Raw genomic sequence first — 16,050 nt, 5'->3', positions numbered from 1 at the left:
TCGCGCTGCAAATGGGAGCTAAATCCCTGAGCTGCCGTCACCCCATACCGCCGGCTGGGATCCGGCCGGCCGCAGGTGGAGGAAGCTGGTGGGGGACCCCGGCGTTGTCACCCCTTGGCCCAGTCCCCTGTTGTGGACATCTCCAGTGGTGGACAGTGATTTAGTCCCATCCATTGCTCCTTGGCTGGCGTGTCTGCATGTCTGCCAAAACCCCCTCCTGGCATCCGAGGGCTGTTGGTGTGCGATGTAGGTGTGCAATGTGCTTCTTGGTTGTCAGGTGGTGGAGACGTGTCCAAAACGAAAGGATATCTTCCCACCGGTGAGGAGGGAGCTTCATGGTGAGGTTTGTACCTAAACCGTGGGGTGGTTTGACATCTCCCAGGTGAGCGCCCTGCAGTGGTGCTGTCTTACTGCTGCGTGGCGGTGGTTGAGTCCAGGTTTGATATGCTCTGCCGGCGGGTGCGAGGTGGGATGCTGGAGGCTGCAGCTTTTTAAACCTTAAACCGAGGCAGCAAGGTTCAGCCAGAGCTTGTCCGTCAGACCCAAACCGGAGCTGGTGTTTTCTGTGGTGGAGCTGGTCTTCAGATGATGGTGAATTCGAGGATTCAAACAGATTGCCTGTTGCCGAAGAGGAGGATGTGGAGAGGGGTTTGTGGGTGGCTGCAGCAGCACAGAGGTTGCATACTGTGCTGTCAACTGGTGTTTCTTGGGCAGAGGTTGCATACTGTGCTGTCAACTGGTAAACACAGTTTACAAAACAAAAAGGGGGTGATTTCCAGGCTGGTTACTTTGTCATTAGCAAAAAAAAAAATGGATCGAATTCACTTTCCTGGGACAGGCGCTCCCATGCACTCAGCCTCCCGAGAGAAGGCTGGGGCAACGAGTGGGATATTGCATCTCAATTATAAAGAAAAGTGATTATTTATATGAATATTCTCAGAGATCCATTAAAGGTCGGTAACATTCATTTTGAATGATGGGTTTTTTTTGTTGGTCTGTTGAAATTGAGAATATTTTACAATTGTTGACTTTAATATGTGTTTGGTACCCACTGGGGTTCTGCAGAGCGTGAGAATGGAAGCCATTTAGCTGCGCCGATTAATCTGTGTCTCGTCTGTGTGATGCCTCTTCCTGAAATTACAGCAGACCTCCTTCCGCTGTCTCTTCTGCTGGTTGCATCGCTTTTAATGGTTATTCTTGTGCACTCTTGGAGCACCTTTGATTTCTACTGAAAGGCATTATTTTTAGTAAGAAAAAGGAGGAGAAGATTTCTGTGCAGCTTGCATTTCAGAGAAGAGGGTGAAAAGGAAGATGCGGGTAAGGGAAGGTGTCCACGTGTGCGGTGAGCATGTTGTGCAGCAATTCCATGGAGTTTAAGTGCTGCAGAAGGGGAGGGGAGGAGAGCGCTGGCCCTGGGACCGGCTCAGCCTGCGCTCGTGACTCAGAAGGATGGAAAGATGCACGTTTGAACAGTCATGAATTTTTCATACCGTTTTCTGCTCCGGAGAGAAAAAGCAGCCTGGGACATGGCTTTCCGAGGCTGCTGCCCATTGCATCTCCGATTTGATTTCCAGAGGGACCCTTCGGGCGCAGATGCGTCAGGGATCGAGCGGTTGTTGTTTGCAATGGCGCTGCGACGTGACGGCCCTGCGAGTGGCCGGGGGGAGAGGAGAAAGGTCAGATCGGATGCAGCCCATGAAGACAGAGCTGGGTGTTCAATGCTAACCGGAGTGTTTCGCATGGCGGTGACTCATGTGGGATCAGGAGGAGCGCGGCCGCCCGCATGCACTCGCTCTGGGAAAGGTTGCTTTAACCTTTCATTAAACCTCCCATTAACTGTCACCTCATCAGCACATATTTTGACATTTTCATCTATTAAGCACCTCGATGGATTGAAATGACTTGCTCAAAGTCATTAAGCTTCTGTGCAAGGGGGTGGAAAGTGTGGGGAAGCGGCTGGGCGAAGGATGCGGGCGGCAGCCCCAGCTGCGGGTGATGCTCTCGGCAGCTGCAGGACAGCTCTGCTCTGCTCAAGGCAAGATGCCACCAGCAAAAACCTGGTCCTGTAAAGGTGGAGGCTAAAAAGAAATCCTCCTGCGGGCACAACAGGGCTCTCCTGGGTGCCTGTGCACACCGTGCATTGCTGTTTCCCTGTCCTCTGCGTGCACCCAAGGTGTGGGTGCTCCTCTGCAGAGCAGTGCTATGTCACTGCCAGGGATGGGAAGGGCCCTGGCGTGCTGGGCTCTGGGCTGCTTTCGGCTCCGTGGCCACCGGCTTGGCTCCCTCGGGAACTTGCTCCTCCTGGGCAGACGGAGGCTGAGGCTTCGGGTCCGGGGTGCCTCGGGAAACAGGTGCGTGAGTAACAGCCCGGTGTAAACGTAATTTCATGTATTACGTGGGCACGGTTGGGAAGTTTTCCTCTGCAGCCCGGGGGGTGTCACAGCCCATCACGCTGGCACCGTTAAAGGGGGTGAGAGCGTGGGCAGGGGGGCGAGAGTCGCGGGGTCTCTAATGCCCCACTGACAGCAGCTCGTATTTCAAAAACTAATTTGTAGGCAGACACCTGGAAAGCCAGCGGAGAACTGATAATGTACATTTATCTCTGCGGCATCGTTTTGAGTTGGTGATTGGTGTTTTGTAAGCGGTAACAGCCACAAAGGTGATAAAAGCCAATTAAATACAGTATTTTCATCAACTGGAATGAAAGTCCATTGAAACATGCATGTGGAAGCTCCTTTTCTTTCTTATCCCCATCAGATCTCGTAGGTCTGCTGCATTAAACATCAGTGAGCAGTGGCCTGAGAAATCATTTGCCTGCTAGAAATGAAACATTAAATATCTGTGATGGATTTGGGTTGTGTGGGGTCAGGGAGAGCCTGTTTCCAGCACGGGTCGGTCCCTGCTTTTAGGGTAGTTCTGGTTTGTTAATTCGGGAAAGAGTTTTTTTTTTTTTCTTCCAGAGAAGCATTTCCATGATGAAGGAGCTTTGGGATGTTGGGCAGTTACTTTAATTCTTTGAAATCAGGTACCTCTGCTGTAAGCAGTGGCCGTATGCTGCCTCACCAGCTCCTGTTTAGCCATTGCAGCTCGACGGATTGAAATGATTTGCTCCATGCCGTTGTGCTTTGGTGAAAGGGGGAGAAAAGTGGAACAGGATGGGATGTAGATGGTCTGGCTCCTGCGGGGTAAACCAGGAGGTGGCATTAGGGGAATTGCCTCGTGCTACCCAAATTCCACTTTGTTTAATGGACACAAACCCTCAAGCAAGGCCACGGGCTTCTCTTGGGCTGTTTTTTTCCCCATATCTCTTGCCATGAGTCACCCAGAGTCACCTTGTGTCACATCCTACCGGGTTTGCTCTGAGCAGCTCGGGCTCGCTGGTCCCCTCCTTGTTTCAAACTCAAGCAAAACCCTTCAGCTCGGCTGGTTGCACACAGGTGGGTTCACTGGTGTGAGCGCCCAGTTCTGGAGGCTTTTTTCAGACAAAGCTCCTGTGATGAAATTGCCTGGGACCCCCCCGGGGCAAGGCATTTGGTAGCTCATTGGGACTTAAAATCCCCTTTTAATGGCATTTTAACTCCATTGCGTCGCACACAGCAATATGGTTTGGCTTTCTCTGTGTCCGTTCTGCTGTTAAGCGCTGGTGAGCTGGGGATTTCGGCTGTTTGCTTTTCCAGGTGATGGGTGGCTCAACCCTGTCATCGTCTGCTGTTTTTCCATCACCTCTTGCATAACCTTGATGGGAGCCATCCGCAAATCCCTGGAAAACTTGGCGGCAAAGCTGCGTCATTAGTTTTTTATCTTTCGAAATCAAAGTGGCGGAGTTGAGCTGTCTGGGCACGTCGGAAGCTTCTGAGATGTTTCACCTTCTTTCAGCTTAGTGTATGCTCGTCACGGGCCTCAGTCGCTGCTGAATCAGTGCTTTATTAATGCCTCTCATGGGTAAACTCCTGAGTCGTTTATAGAGCTGTCCCCGGAGCAGGAGAGAGGAGCTGAGCTAACGTGCGACGCTCAAGCAGGTCTGTGGTCGCTTGCCTGCGATTCTCTACCCAGAAAGGCGATTTCTCTCCACTTTCAAACTGCCTGGCTTTGCTGTGCCTTCCTACTGCCGTCATCCCCACAAACCTTTATCGGGTTTCGCCCCCACACACCTTGTTTCCCCCTGTGAACGTGGGATTACCTGAGCAGGCACTGCAGGGCTTCCCATCGGTACCGGCCGTGCCGGAGCTGGCAGCTCTCTGCACGATGTGCCTAGCCATGCTCATGTGTTTTATTTGTTTGCTCCCTCTGGGGCGTTACGGTGTGAGATAGCACCAAAACGGGTTTATTTCTCTTATTGCTCTTTACACAGCCAGCATTTTGGAGGGGCAGCACAGTGGGGCTCTGCTGGGGGGGATCCGTGGGGCTTTGTGGCTCTGCCTGCTTGCTGCCTGCATCTGCCCGTGGTTGCAAATAGTCGTGAGAATAATCATTGCCCAGGACTGCTTTGTCTGAGCAGATTAATCCAGCTGGTGTCTTGGGTTTTGTTTTCTCTGTCCTGTCACCGCCTGTTGGCAGGGTCAGGATGCGAGTGCTGCGTGCGCTGCGGCGTGCAAATCCGCAGGGGAAAGGGGACCGGGCCACTTCCCCATCCCACCATACGTTCCTCAAACAAAAGCTCTTGTTCATTGGGAACCCAGAGGAGGAGAGGGGATGAGTGAATAATTCATACTGCAAATAATAATACATGCTGCTACAAACTGCAAATTAATAATTTAAATTTTGTCTTTGTGTTCTGCTGAAAGGATTTTTGGTTAGGGTAATAATTAGGAGTGATCTGGCCTCGTTAGTTGGCTTCTTCTGCAGGGCTGCAGAGAAGGCATAAAACGCGTTGAAATCCTGCTTGGCCAACGTGACTTCGTCACAGTTCCTGTTGGCGTTGGGATCTCCGCGGACAGCTTGTACATGTGGCTGAAGGGCTGCCTTCAGGTCAAGCGTGCTGTCACCGCTTAATAATCATTCACGACAATGTAATGCTCGAGGGACTCCTTGTGCATTTGGTCCATCCACACCACAATCTGTTGCTGCTCCCCGGATCCTCTTCACGTGCACGTTTAGAGGACAAGGACTTCTCCACGGTTATCTCCCACCATGACAAACCTGCCTGAGCCCGGGGAGCTGCGTCCCACTTGGGTGAGCTGAATCGAAGCCAAACTCTAACGAGCAGCAATCTTTTATAATAAACTGCAGCTTGTTTTGTTTTCATTAAGTAGCACGGCAGCCGTGACGGGTGCCATAAGCATTTAACCAGAAGATGGAGGTGTGTTATACATGCGTGCATGAGCAGCAGCGGTTTCTAGCATGGGGATGGAAAACCTTACACGTGCTGATGGGGCAATGCATGCAGGTCTGGAAAAGGCACCTTTCTTCTTACTTGCCTTTGAGGCAATTGGGGCTGGGGAGCAGGGGCTGTGGGCTTTCGGGGGGGTTAGCATCACCACGCTTTTGTGCTAGGGCAGTTTGCTGGAAGTCTTGGGGAGCAGGGAGCATGCTGCTGGCTTCCTGAGGAGCAGCCGCGTGGGCTGAAGCAGGAGGCGAACGGTGTCCCAGGGCTCCTGCACTGCATGGGGAGGTGGAAATCCTGCCAAGCAGCTTCTTGTGGGGAAGTCGCGTGCCAGAGATCCAGGTGCTCTCGCTCGGAAGAGCCTGTGGTTATGGATGTGGAAGAGAAATGCAATGCGGAGAGCAGCTGGGTCGCCTGCATCGAGCAGCAGGTCAAGAGTAAGAGCACTCACACCGCTGTGCCAGGACCTCTGGTCTTGTGCTAGAGGTGCCTGGGGGGGCAGCTGGGGCTTTGGGTGCTGCTTACCAGGACTGGAGCTGGTGGGATGTACTGCTGTGTGTGTGCAGACGGTGGCTAAGCAAGGCCACCTCCGGAGCAGTGGTAGGATTTGTGTTTCAAATGCAAAGTGAGATCCACTGCTTTCTGGCTTGGTTAAGTTAAAAAAGAAAAAAAGTCTTTCTGAAATGACTGTAACCTCCTGCTTGCTAGTCTTATAATGGTGGATACCTAGAAACATGAAAATCACTGAAATCTGGTAATCTCTGTGCTTTCTTCTGCAGTAATGGCAAAATGATGTTACCTAGAGGGAACTGGAGTTCGACCTTGGTGGGGAAAAAGACTTAGAGTTTGAATAGTGGCGACAGGCACATACTTAAACTCTCATAGAAATACAAACCTCATTATAGCAAGATTAATTTCCCACTAGGAACTTAACAGTTCTTCAAAGAGCAGGGTGAATAATTGATGACATGTTGGCATCTGTAGTACCTTCCTAAAGGTAGCGTGTTCATTTGCTGACCCAGGAGAATTAGCTTCATAAATCCTTGCAGGAGGAGATAATGTCACTCACGGCTCCGTTACCGCTGCTGCCAGGCTCGAGGTGCTGGTGTGGGATGCACGGTCCCAGCTTGCAGGTGGAGCATGGGTCAGTGGGTGTAAAGCACTAAGGCACATGTAGCTGTTGCAACACTTGGTATTACCGAGGAGAAGGACTTGGGCAGCTGTTTATGAGCCCAGCAGTGTTTGCTTCATTTAATCAGAGGATGCTTTTGCAATGAACCCTGCGAGCGTGTCTCTGGCCTGGCATCCGTGTTGGCGCCCACAGTCCTGTGTTGCATCAGGTGTGCGTTAGCTCATGCAAAGGGTATTCTCAGCATCGCAGACTCTTTCCTCTGCTCACAAAGAAAGGCATTTACTGCTGTTAAATCCATAATTCTTTCCGTTTCTTTCAAAGCTGTGCAGGCACAAGCCTCCGCTGAGCTGTGCTCTCCTTATCTGCCCCAGAAATCTGATGTCCCCAGCTGGCAGAGCTGCAGTATTTCTGCTGTAGGTAGAAGTTATTTACAAACCCTGCTTTTCCTCTAATCTTTGCCCTCCCTCCAAGCCCAAGATTTTGCCTCCACTCAGACTGCGGGATCTGTGAGTTACTCCTTGTTTTATCATCGCCGCGGATCCTCCTCCTCCCCTCTCTGCCCGGGAGGGCCGTGCTGCATCCCTAGAGGAGTTTCCTGCAAGGGTATTTTTTTAGGCAAAGACACCCACGGGTGGGCGACGGGTGGGCTGTGCCGCTGGCACGCTGCCGAGCGCATCCTCTCAGAGAGCGGGAGGCATGGGATAAACTAACCGATAACGGGGCGGGTCTGTGTTCCCCTGTCACTGCCGTCCTAACCTGCTTTGTACATCAAGAGAAAGGGAGGATAAAAAACCCAAACCCTAACACCTCTGATGCTGTTCCACGAGAGCGGGCTGTCAGGTCTGCCTCTAACCTCCCGGTGCGGCTCTGCCCGCTGCTGCGTTCGTCCGTGAGACGAGACTGAGCAGAGGGCAGGCGAGCGGCATTGCTGCCTGCAAAACAGACTCATGTTATAGCAGTGATCCCTCCTTGCCCTGCCAGGACAAGGCACGAGCTCCGGGATGCTGCGACGTCATTTTCTTTATTCCTGAAATCCTGCTTACGTGATTACAAACTGATTTGGTGAAAAAAGTAAATTTTGTTTAGTGGTTTGTTTTTGTTTGGTTTTTTTTAACATTCCTGTAGGATATTGTTCTCTGTCCACAGCCTATGCTCATTTTCCTGCTCTTTATGGCATATAAGAGTAACATAATAACTGGGGTTAATTTACTTGCTGCTGTAATTTATCAAGGCCCCATGAAGATGCTTGCTATTTACTTGTTTGGATTTCTAGGGAACCTGAAGGGCTTTTATTTTTTGGTTGTTTTTGTGAACAGGCCTTCTCCCAAGGATTACGAGTGGCTTCCCGCAGTGGCTGCGAAGCTCATTTCATGCTCAAAAATGGAGCTGGTGAGGGCAGGAGCTCGGTGAGCCCTGCGAAACCCAGACCCGGGGTTTGCAGAAGGGTTTTTCTGGTTGCTGATTGGGATTCAGAGTGGGCGGCGGAGGGCTGTGATCCCTGCCTGGCTGCATAAGCTGCCCTGAATAGGATTTAAAATCGCAGCCTGTTTAATTTCACCCGGTTCTTTCAGCTTGCCAAGCTCTCGCGGACTCGGGCGGTAGATGATAAGGGAGAGGTTTGATGGGATGGAATCAGCCTTCTACTTTCAGGTTGATCTTTTTGAACTTAAGGCTCGCGTGGCGTTTGCAGCCGGAGGTGCTGGGGGACGAGCCCTGCTATGCGAGTGTGGGAGCGGGCGCTCTCTGCACGGCCGGCTGCTCCGGGCAGGGCTGGAGCCGATGCTTCTCGGAAAATAGATACTGGAGAGCGCGAGAGCAAAGAAACAGCGTTCAACGCTGTGGGCAGCGGCAGAAGGCGATTTCAGACGAGGGAAAGTGGGCAAAACTAGATTTCAGACCAGGGAAAGCGAAGCAGCTTCCCGGGTGAGTTCAGTCTCTTAGTTTCCCAGCTTCTGTGTAGTTTGGGGTTCCCTCCCCTTTGATCGAACAGGCACGTGCAGCACTGTCAGCGTGTACCTGAGCAGCGAGTCTGGGCTGTCCGGAGCCCTCTCTGTTAATGACTGAGCCTTCTGCTTTCAAAGTAGAAGCATCTCTTCAGTAAATCTCTCCTTTTTAAAGTTATTTGTGTATTTTGTTCGTTATCCTCATCCAGGTCTTTGGTATCGGGGCTGGTTAGGAACTGGCAGCACAGAGCCGTGTCCAGGTGCTTAGGGCCATCTCACGTCTACCGTGGTTCGTTTCAGTGGGGCCGGGCTGCCTCGACGCCAGCACCTCGCTCCTGCTGAGCAAACTTTCCTCTCGTCCCTGCCAAGGAGAAAAGCTCCCTGGAAAGTGCAACACTAGGCACTTTTTTGGGGGATAGTCCAAAGGTAAGACACCCTCCTGTAGCCCAGAGCACCGCGGTGATGCGCTATCTCAGGAGCCCGCGTGGTCCCCCCGAGGCTGCAGCGTGGTCTCAGGGGGGTTGGAGAGCTTTGGCCTTCCCAGGAACATCCCAGCATGGGGTGTGTGTGCGGTGCTTTCCACACCGAGGGGAGGAGTGCTGGGCCTCATCCCAAAGCCCAGTGCGGTGCTTTCCACACCGAGGGGAGGAGATGGATCAGTGCTGGGCCTCATCCCAAAGCCCGTCTCAGCCAATTCATGTGCTCCTGTGGATTAGAGCAGATGGGAACGTTGTTGCTGTCCTCCTGGCTCAACAAGACGGAACATCTTGTGCTGTTTTGCAGCTCTGCCGATGGGGCACTGAAGTGAAATTAAAGTAAAAATAAAACCAGAGCTGTAACAGCGTGCTGCACACATCTGAGTCCCCTCTGCTTGCCGGTGCTTGAATGCTGGTGGATAAGCGTTGAGGGAGCCGGGGACCTCAGGCCAAGCATGAAGGTGTCAGAGGTGTGCTGGGAGCAGCGTGGCCCTCGCTTTGCTCCCTTGGCTGACGTCCTCCTCGCTGGCTTTTCATGTGCTGCATAAATCTCTCCTCGGCTGCTCTGCTCAGTGCTGCAGCTGTCATGTCGTACTGCGCCATCAGCTTCTGCCTGCCTGTGGTGCCTTGACATGACTCTGCGCTTGTCGAGCTTTGCTTTGCTCCCCTTTCCACGGCCCTTCTCTTTGCACCAACTCCTCCTTGCTGTGGTATTCCCTCTTGGCTTTTGCTTTCCAATTTTTGGGCTGGCTGCCTTCCCTGTGAAGATGCTTTTTGGGCTCAGAGCAATGCTCTTGCTAGATCTGTGTGCTGTCCCCGCTCCCATGTGGTCCTCTCCTGCTGTGCCCATGGCTACCATCCACATTGCTCTGAACGTGCCCTCTGAGGCCGCAGAGGAGGGAGCTGATCCTGTGCACAGCAACAGCCAGAAGCTAAGGGAGAGCGGAGGAGGATGGCAGGGCTTGGCCCCAGAGAGAGTATGAGCTCCCAGAGCAGGGAAAATGGGTTCCCCGCGGCTTTGGGGCTGATAGATGGTCCATGGTGCTATGAAGGTGCCCTGGTTTAGATCCTTGCTCCCCAGCACTTGCATAGCAGATGTAGTATGTAAGGAGACCTATGGATATCATGCTTTTTGCCCTCGCCACCATGATCAGTAGGCTGCCATAACATATCCCGTAGCCATCTGGCATTAACAACAGGAGTCTCTGTAGCGAACCTCCAGCACGGTTATTGCTTTACGGGTTGAGGTTTTGAAGCTTTTTTCCTTTTCTCAGAAAACAAGCAGAGAGGAAAATGTGCCTTTGCAATGAGCACTGCTGTCTGAGAGGTTTGTAGCTGATTCTTAAGTTTAGCGTAGGATTAGTCTGATCCCTGGGTAATGCCTTATCAAGATAAAGCATCTTGAATTGTAAAGCCAGGGAAGCCCAAGAGAGGCAAAATCCCTTTGTTTAGGTTAAAGAGAAGCATTTTCTTGACAGTGGCTGAGATTGGTCATATTTTTCTTTTTCTTCTGCAACTCTGCAAAGAGATGCCAAATTAACACCCCAGCCTGGCGCCTTCATCATGCGGGCTCTCCAGCTAACGGGGTTGTGCGGACCCTCCGGCTCTTCCAGCTCCATCACCGGTTGCAAGAGGGGCTGACAACTGCTTCAGCCACTGAAATCCTTGGGAAAACCCTCTCTGACATGGAAAGGTTTCCTGTGGAACACGCACGCCTTCCTTCCACCCTCTTTCACATCCCAAGCTGTGAGGCTTTTGCATTGCCCTCTGCAGAGTGGTGGCCCACCGTAAATCCTTCAGTTGTTCAGGGTTGCCTGGGACTGTGCTCCTCTTTGCCTTTGCTTGCAATGGTGCCAAGAACCAGAAATTGCACAGGATTGTTTATTTTTCAAGCTGATGCCTGAGCCTTCAGTGGGTAAGGAGATCTGCTTTCCCATACCCACCTTCAGTGACCTAATGTCCCAGTCATCCATTTGCAGAGCCTTCAGTGCAGCTTATCTGTAAGTGGTTGACATAGAAACGTTAACCTTTCTCTTTTCGTGTCTTTTCCCACCTGAAGAAGTTGCTTGGGCTATTTATAATTTGAGTATGTGCAGAATACCCAGGAGAGGGACTGCAACTGGAGGGCTGAGCTGGCTGTGAGCTTTGAGCGTGGGCAAACTGGCAGCGAGGTCTTTCTGTTTGTTTTCCATGTACATCTTTGTGTATCTGCTCGCTTACCTGCAAAACAGAATCATTTTGAGGTTTGACATCTTCTTTGAAAGAGGCTGAACCTGTATTATTGAAGTGGTGAAATTACTGTGTGATCTTGCCAGGCTTTTCTAAGTGAAATATTTGAAACAAATCACAGCAATGGGCTGAATGCATCACACAATATCTGCTATATATAATTAGAGGCTTCCCAAGCACCAGCAGTGACCATGGAATGTGCTGGGGTCCCTGTTGTTTCTGGACCACTCATGACACTGGCCTTGCTTGGCTGTGAGTTCCCGTCGGATGCTCTGGGGTCACCAGCCCGTTGGCCGATTTGTGGTTGTACTCGTCCTGCCCCAGCTCTCGTGGCCTCTCGTGGGAAGCGGGGACCCGGCGAACCCGTGGCCAGACGCTGCTCTGTCACCTCCTCCTCTCCGGGCTGGTGAGCATCTCCACTGTGCTGCAGCTTCCACCATCGGCTGCTTCTCCCTCTCCAAATAAGCAGTTCACTACGCACCATCTGTTGATTTTAATTTCCCATAATTTGTTTCCATGTATATGTAATTTGTTCTTTCATTAATTGTGCTGCTGAGTTTCTTATTCCATGAGACTTGCTTTGCAACGGGGAAATCATTGTGGTTTTTCCCCTCTGTCAAAGCTATTTTCGTTATTGACACAAATGAGCACTTTTGTCCTTTTGAATTTTGCTCTCTGGGCAAGTCTTGCTTAAAAAGAAATCTTTCAGAAGAGCAGCGCCAGACCCATTTGCGTGGAGCTTCATAACGTCCTCATAGCCGTACTGAGCACAGCCGTTAAACGTCTTTTAAAAAGATCTGCTTCCCGAAGTTTGCTTTAACTGCCTGCAGAGCAGAGACCTTCCAAGCCATCACCATCTGTGGGTGCAGCCCCTTTGGCAATGCAGCCCTCCACGGCTCTGCTCCTGCCCCCGGGTGCTCGCCCACCTCCCGGGCAGGCAGTGTTGGGGCAGCGTAAGAGCTTTTCACGTGAGCTTTTGCACAAGTGTGTGATCCCTCCCGGGTCTGGTGCGTGCCCCGTGCGCCTCGGTTCCTCTGACTGTTTTACTAGGTGGAGTTATCACCCAGTCGTGGTATTTTAGGGACAGTTCGGAGTCTCCTTACCCCGTAACCCTGTACGTAGGGTTGATTGCTGCTGTCGTTTTCCCTGTCTCCATCCTGAGCCTTGGCACAAACCTTGGATCAGGGTTCTGAGGAGTTGTCAAATGTTCCAGTTCTCTGTGCTCAGCCTGGACTCGAGGATGCAAATGCCATGATTATTCGAGTTAGTGCTGCTTTTTATGGTGTGTTTCCAAGGCAACTGGAAATTCAGAAGACCACAAACACACACACGGTCCTCTTCTTCTGAGACCTTATCCTCCAGTACGCAGGTAAACACCCTCAGTGACATTTTCAGCCTGTTTGAATGCTCATCTGAACAGTCCCCACTGTCCCCTCGCAGGGCTGCCAGCGGCAGGAGCAGGTAATTGCCTCCTTTGAAGGCTGTAAAACCCATCCAGCTACACAAACAGGTTTGCTTTTGTTCTTTGAATGTCGGGCCCCAACCCCGCCTTGCTCGGAGGGGAGCAATACCAGAGAGGCTGCAAAAACAAAAATGAGGATTTTGAACAAAGGGAAAAAAGTAGCAGTGGTTTGATGCTTTCTGCAAATAAGATTTTTTTTTTTTTAATTTTTTTTTCTGGGAGGGATGAGGGAGCTGTGCCGGTGGTGGGAGGGTAAGAAAAGTTTGAGAAAAGGCAGGAGGGGAACGGGGAAGGATGGAGCAGTTATCCACGAGGAGCTGCACGGAGGAGGCAGTGGCGGATCGCCGGTCTCCCGCACCCGCTGCCCTCCTGGGGAGGCTCCTCGGCTGGCTTTCTTTGGGGTTTATGGGAATAACTAATCTAAAATTATGGGATGAACTGTAATCTAAAATAATCTGCAAGGTGGGAATTTTCTCGTGGAGTTTGGGTTTCCTTCTGCTTTGGAGAGTGACTGTACAGCCATTGTGCTGGTATTTGGGCATGGGGAAACCAGAAACCGTGGAGGTGGTTGCTCTGAGCCTGGTCCTGGCTTAGCGCAGCTCCCGGGGACTTCTTGGGAGAAGTTGGCGTTTGGTTCTTCCGCAGTCCCCCGTGGCACCAATTCGTCTGCACCTTGCAGAGATGCCTCTCTGCAAAGAGGTTTGCTGAGCCTGAACCTTTTTGACCAGACTTTGGTGTTTTGCGCTGCTGTGCTCCTTATTGAAATAGCATTTCAGCTGGTGGGGATTGTGATCTTTTCCCCTCCGGTGCACTCATAAATACAGAAATCTCTCTGTGTTGGCTTCCCAAGAAACTGTTGTTTTGGGTTCATGGTGGAGAAGTACCCCGGGCAGCGTGGCAGGCTCTTGCATTGAGCTTAGATTAAATGCACTTAGGTTAAAACGAGAAGGGTAGCGACCTGGCCCGGTGTCCTGCTTTCCTGCTCGTGCCAGTCTTCGCTCTGTTGGAGCGCAGGAGGAGGGATGGTCTCAGGACTGTTGCAGGGTTTGACCTTACTGGGTTTTTTCCTTCCTGTTTCAGAGGGTCTGGCAGTGGGAGTTGGATTCGGGGCTATTGGAAAATCTGCGTCTGCGACCTTCCAAAGCGCCAGGTAAGCCACAACGCCGCTTCTGCTCTGCATGCATCAGGTTTTGTGCATGCCTTTGCCTCTTGGAGGTTGTCTGTCTGTCCCACATTGCTCCTGTGCCAGGGTGGCTGGAGATGTGTTGCTTGTCTGGAAGCACAAGTGTGGGCAGAGGGAGCAGAAGAAATTCCTAGTGCTGTTGCATTTTCCTAGTGGTTGTGCTTGTCAGACGTGACAGAAATGCCGAGATTTTCCACAAAAGCAGCATCCCCAACGGGTAGGAGCAGCTGCCAGAGCTGTTGGAAAGCATGCTGCGGCTTTGTTTTCCATTCCTGCCAAGCAGGGCCACTAGTCTCTGTCACTGGTGGCAATAAAGACTCGATCCTCCCGGCATCCCTGCTCACCTGCTCCCGGCATCCCTGCTCACCTGCTTCAGCCTCGCCAGCAGCCGCTCTCGCCCGGCTCTGTTTTTGGCAGCACCAGCATTGCCCCCGTGCTACCAGGCAAAACCTTTTATGCTTCTCTCCAGGACTGGTGTGAACATGGGGGGTTAATTCAGCTCCTCTAAACTGCCTGGTGGGGGGGAGTTAGGCTTTGGGTGCGTTTTTATACCAAGCGGGAGCAAAACCTGGGCGTACAGGGTGGGTGACGGTAGGGAGAGCCCTGCTGCTTCCCCACACCCAGCCTCACCCGGCAGAGCTGAAACCGGGCTGAGTTGGGGGCATTGCTAAAGAAATGGGAGAAAGGAAGAAGTGCGGTGCGAAGCAGGAGCTGGAGGAGCTGCCTCGGCTCTGAAAGAGCTGTTGGCACCTCTTGGCGGCTGGCTCGCAAATGGCACCTTCCTGCTGAGGCTCCTCGATGTGCCGTTACCAAATGCTTTTCTTTTTTTGTTTGAATTTTACACCTGAGGCTCGTGGCACACCATGTTCTCTTTGCCCTTTGTTTACCGGACCCATGCTGTAATTCATGTGGTTTGGGGACACGCAGTGTGTTCAGTCTGCGAATAACCTGCCCGGCCCTTATGGCTCGTGGGTGCAAGTCCCAGTATGTCTCAGCCGCCTTGTTCCTGCCAGAGGATCTGCGGGGCCTCAGGGCTGGTTTTGGAGCCCTCCAGGTTGTCCGGCCCCTTCTCTGGCTGGGCACAAGCTGTGCTCATAAGGACCCTGCAAAGACACGAGCAAAACCTTCTGTACCTGATGCCCTGTCACATCCCTGGCTAGTGGGGGACCCATCCTGACAGCACGGGCTGGCACCAGGTGCGCTGCCCCAGGCGCTTCGATCGCAGCAGATACCATCCAGATTTGTGGTGAGAAAAGCAGGATACACCGGCGCTAGACACTGCGTTTCTCTAACCTTTTGAAATAAAAGGCTCTTCATAAAGTCTGCAGAGGCTCTAGAGGTGCTTGAACAAAAGGACTTCTTTTCATCAGCTGCTCAGCAGAAGCTAAGAAGCCAGAAGCAGCTGGTTCTTTCTCTATATTTACAACAGCATTAATCGTGTTAGATGAAAGGTGGAGTGTGTACCATGAAAATACCAATGCAAATTTAGTCAGCTGCGAAAGGAGACAAAATAACTTCATCGCCATCAATCTGTCTGTCACTGTCATTTGCGGGCAGCCCAAAAATCGCTCGGTGTAGCCGCTGTGCCGTGAAGCCATTTGGAAATATCCATGAGTAAAAGTTTAGGTGGCTAATTTGTGTCATGTAGGCTTAAAAAACAGCAGTGGAATTATACTTGATGTGAGCTAATGTGAGAAATAGAGCTATATATTTTGACACATCCAAAGGGGAAATTGCTCCTTGGCCAACCTCAGCTCTTAGGGGACACGACAGTCGTGATCCCCCTCATGTCCATTATTTTGAAATAGCATTTTAATGAAACAGCTGCGTGACTCAGTTTACCTCCTCCATTCTGCTGCTGCTTCCCCCTGGGTGTGACTAACAGTATTAGCACCAGGCTGAGCTGGAGCTGGGATGAACTGCCTCTCAGGAAGGCTTGTTCCTTCAAAAGTATTTATGAAAGCTCCAACACGCTCAGAGCCCGAGCTGAAGATGCAGACACTTGGGGATGCTTGCAGTGGCTGGTAGATGTTTCCAGGGTTGGCTGTGACTTGTCCACGCTAACCAGAGGACCTTCCTCGCTGCCTTATGCTCGATGAATAAATGCTGGCTTGCCTGGGGAAGCGTTGCCTGATTGCAATCCTCCCAGAGGGGTGAAATCTCGGCAGGAGCCTGAATTCATTCCAGCTCGCTGTAGGGCCCTGGTGAAACATGGCCGTGCTGTATCCTGAAGGACTGTTTTCAGATCCACGGGCTTTGCAAATAAGCAGTGTGTTTGCAGAGAGACAATTAGGAAGGAGAG

At 51.7% G+C, this 16,050-nt stretch overlaps 1 protein-coding gene across 1 annotated transcript in view; it reads left to right on the top strand.

Moving 5' to 3' along the window:
- Window positions 1-16,050, top strand: part of SLC39A11 (solute carrier family 39 member 11) — a 99,216-nt gene that overhangs the window by 62,028 nt on the left and 21,138 nt on the right. Inside the window, exon 6 of the mRNA XM_009283492.2 lies at window positions 13,646-13,715. Within this exon, the coding sequence (XP_009281767.1) occupies window positions 13,646-13,715 (70 nt within the window). The remainder of the gene's footprint in view (window positions 1-13,645; window positions 13,716-16,050) is intronic.

This window comes from Aptenodytes forsteri, unplaced genomic scaffold (assembly GCF_000699145.1).
Source record: "Aptenodytes forsteri isolate BGI_AS27 unplaced genomic scaffold, ASM69914v1 Scaffold86, whole genome shotgun sequence".
NCBI lineage: Eukaryota > Metazoa > Chordata > Aves > Sphenisciformes > Spheniscidae > Aptenodytes > Aptenodytes forsteri.
The sequence above is the reverse complement of the archived record's forward strand: the minus strand, read 5'-3'. Positions and strand labels throughout refer to the sequence as shown.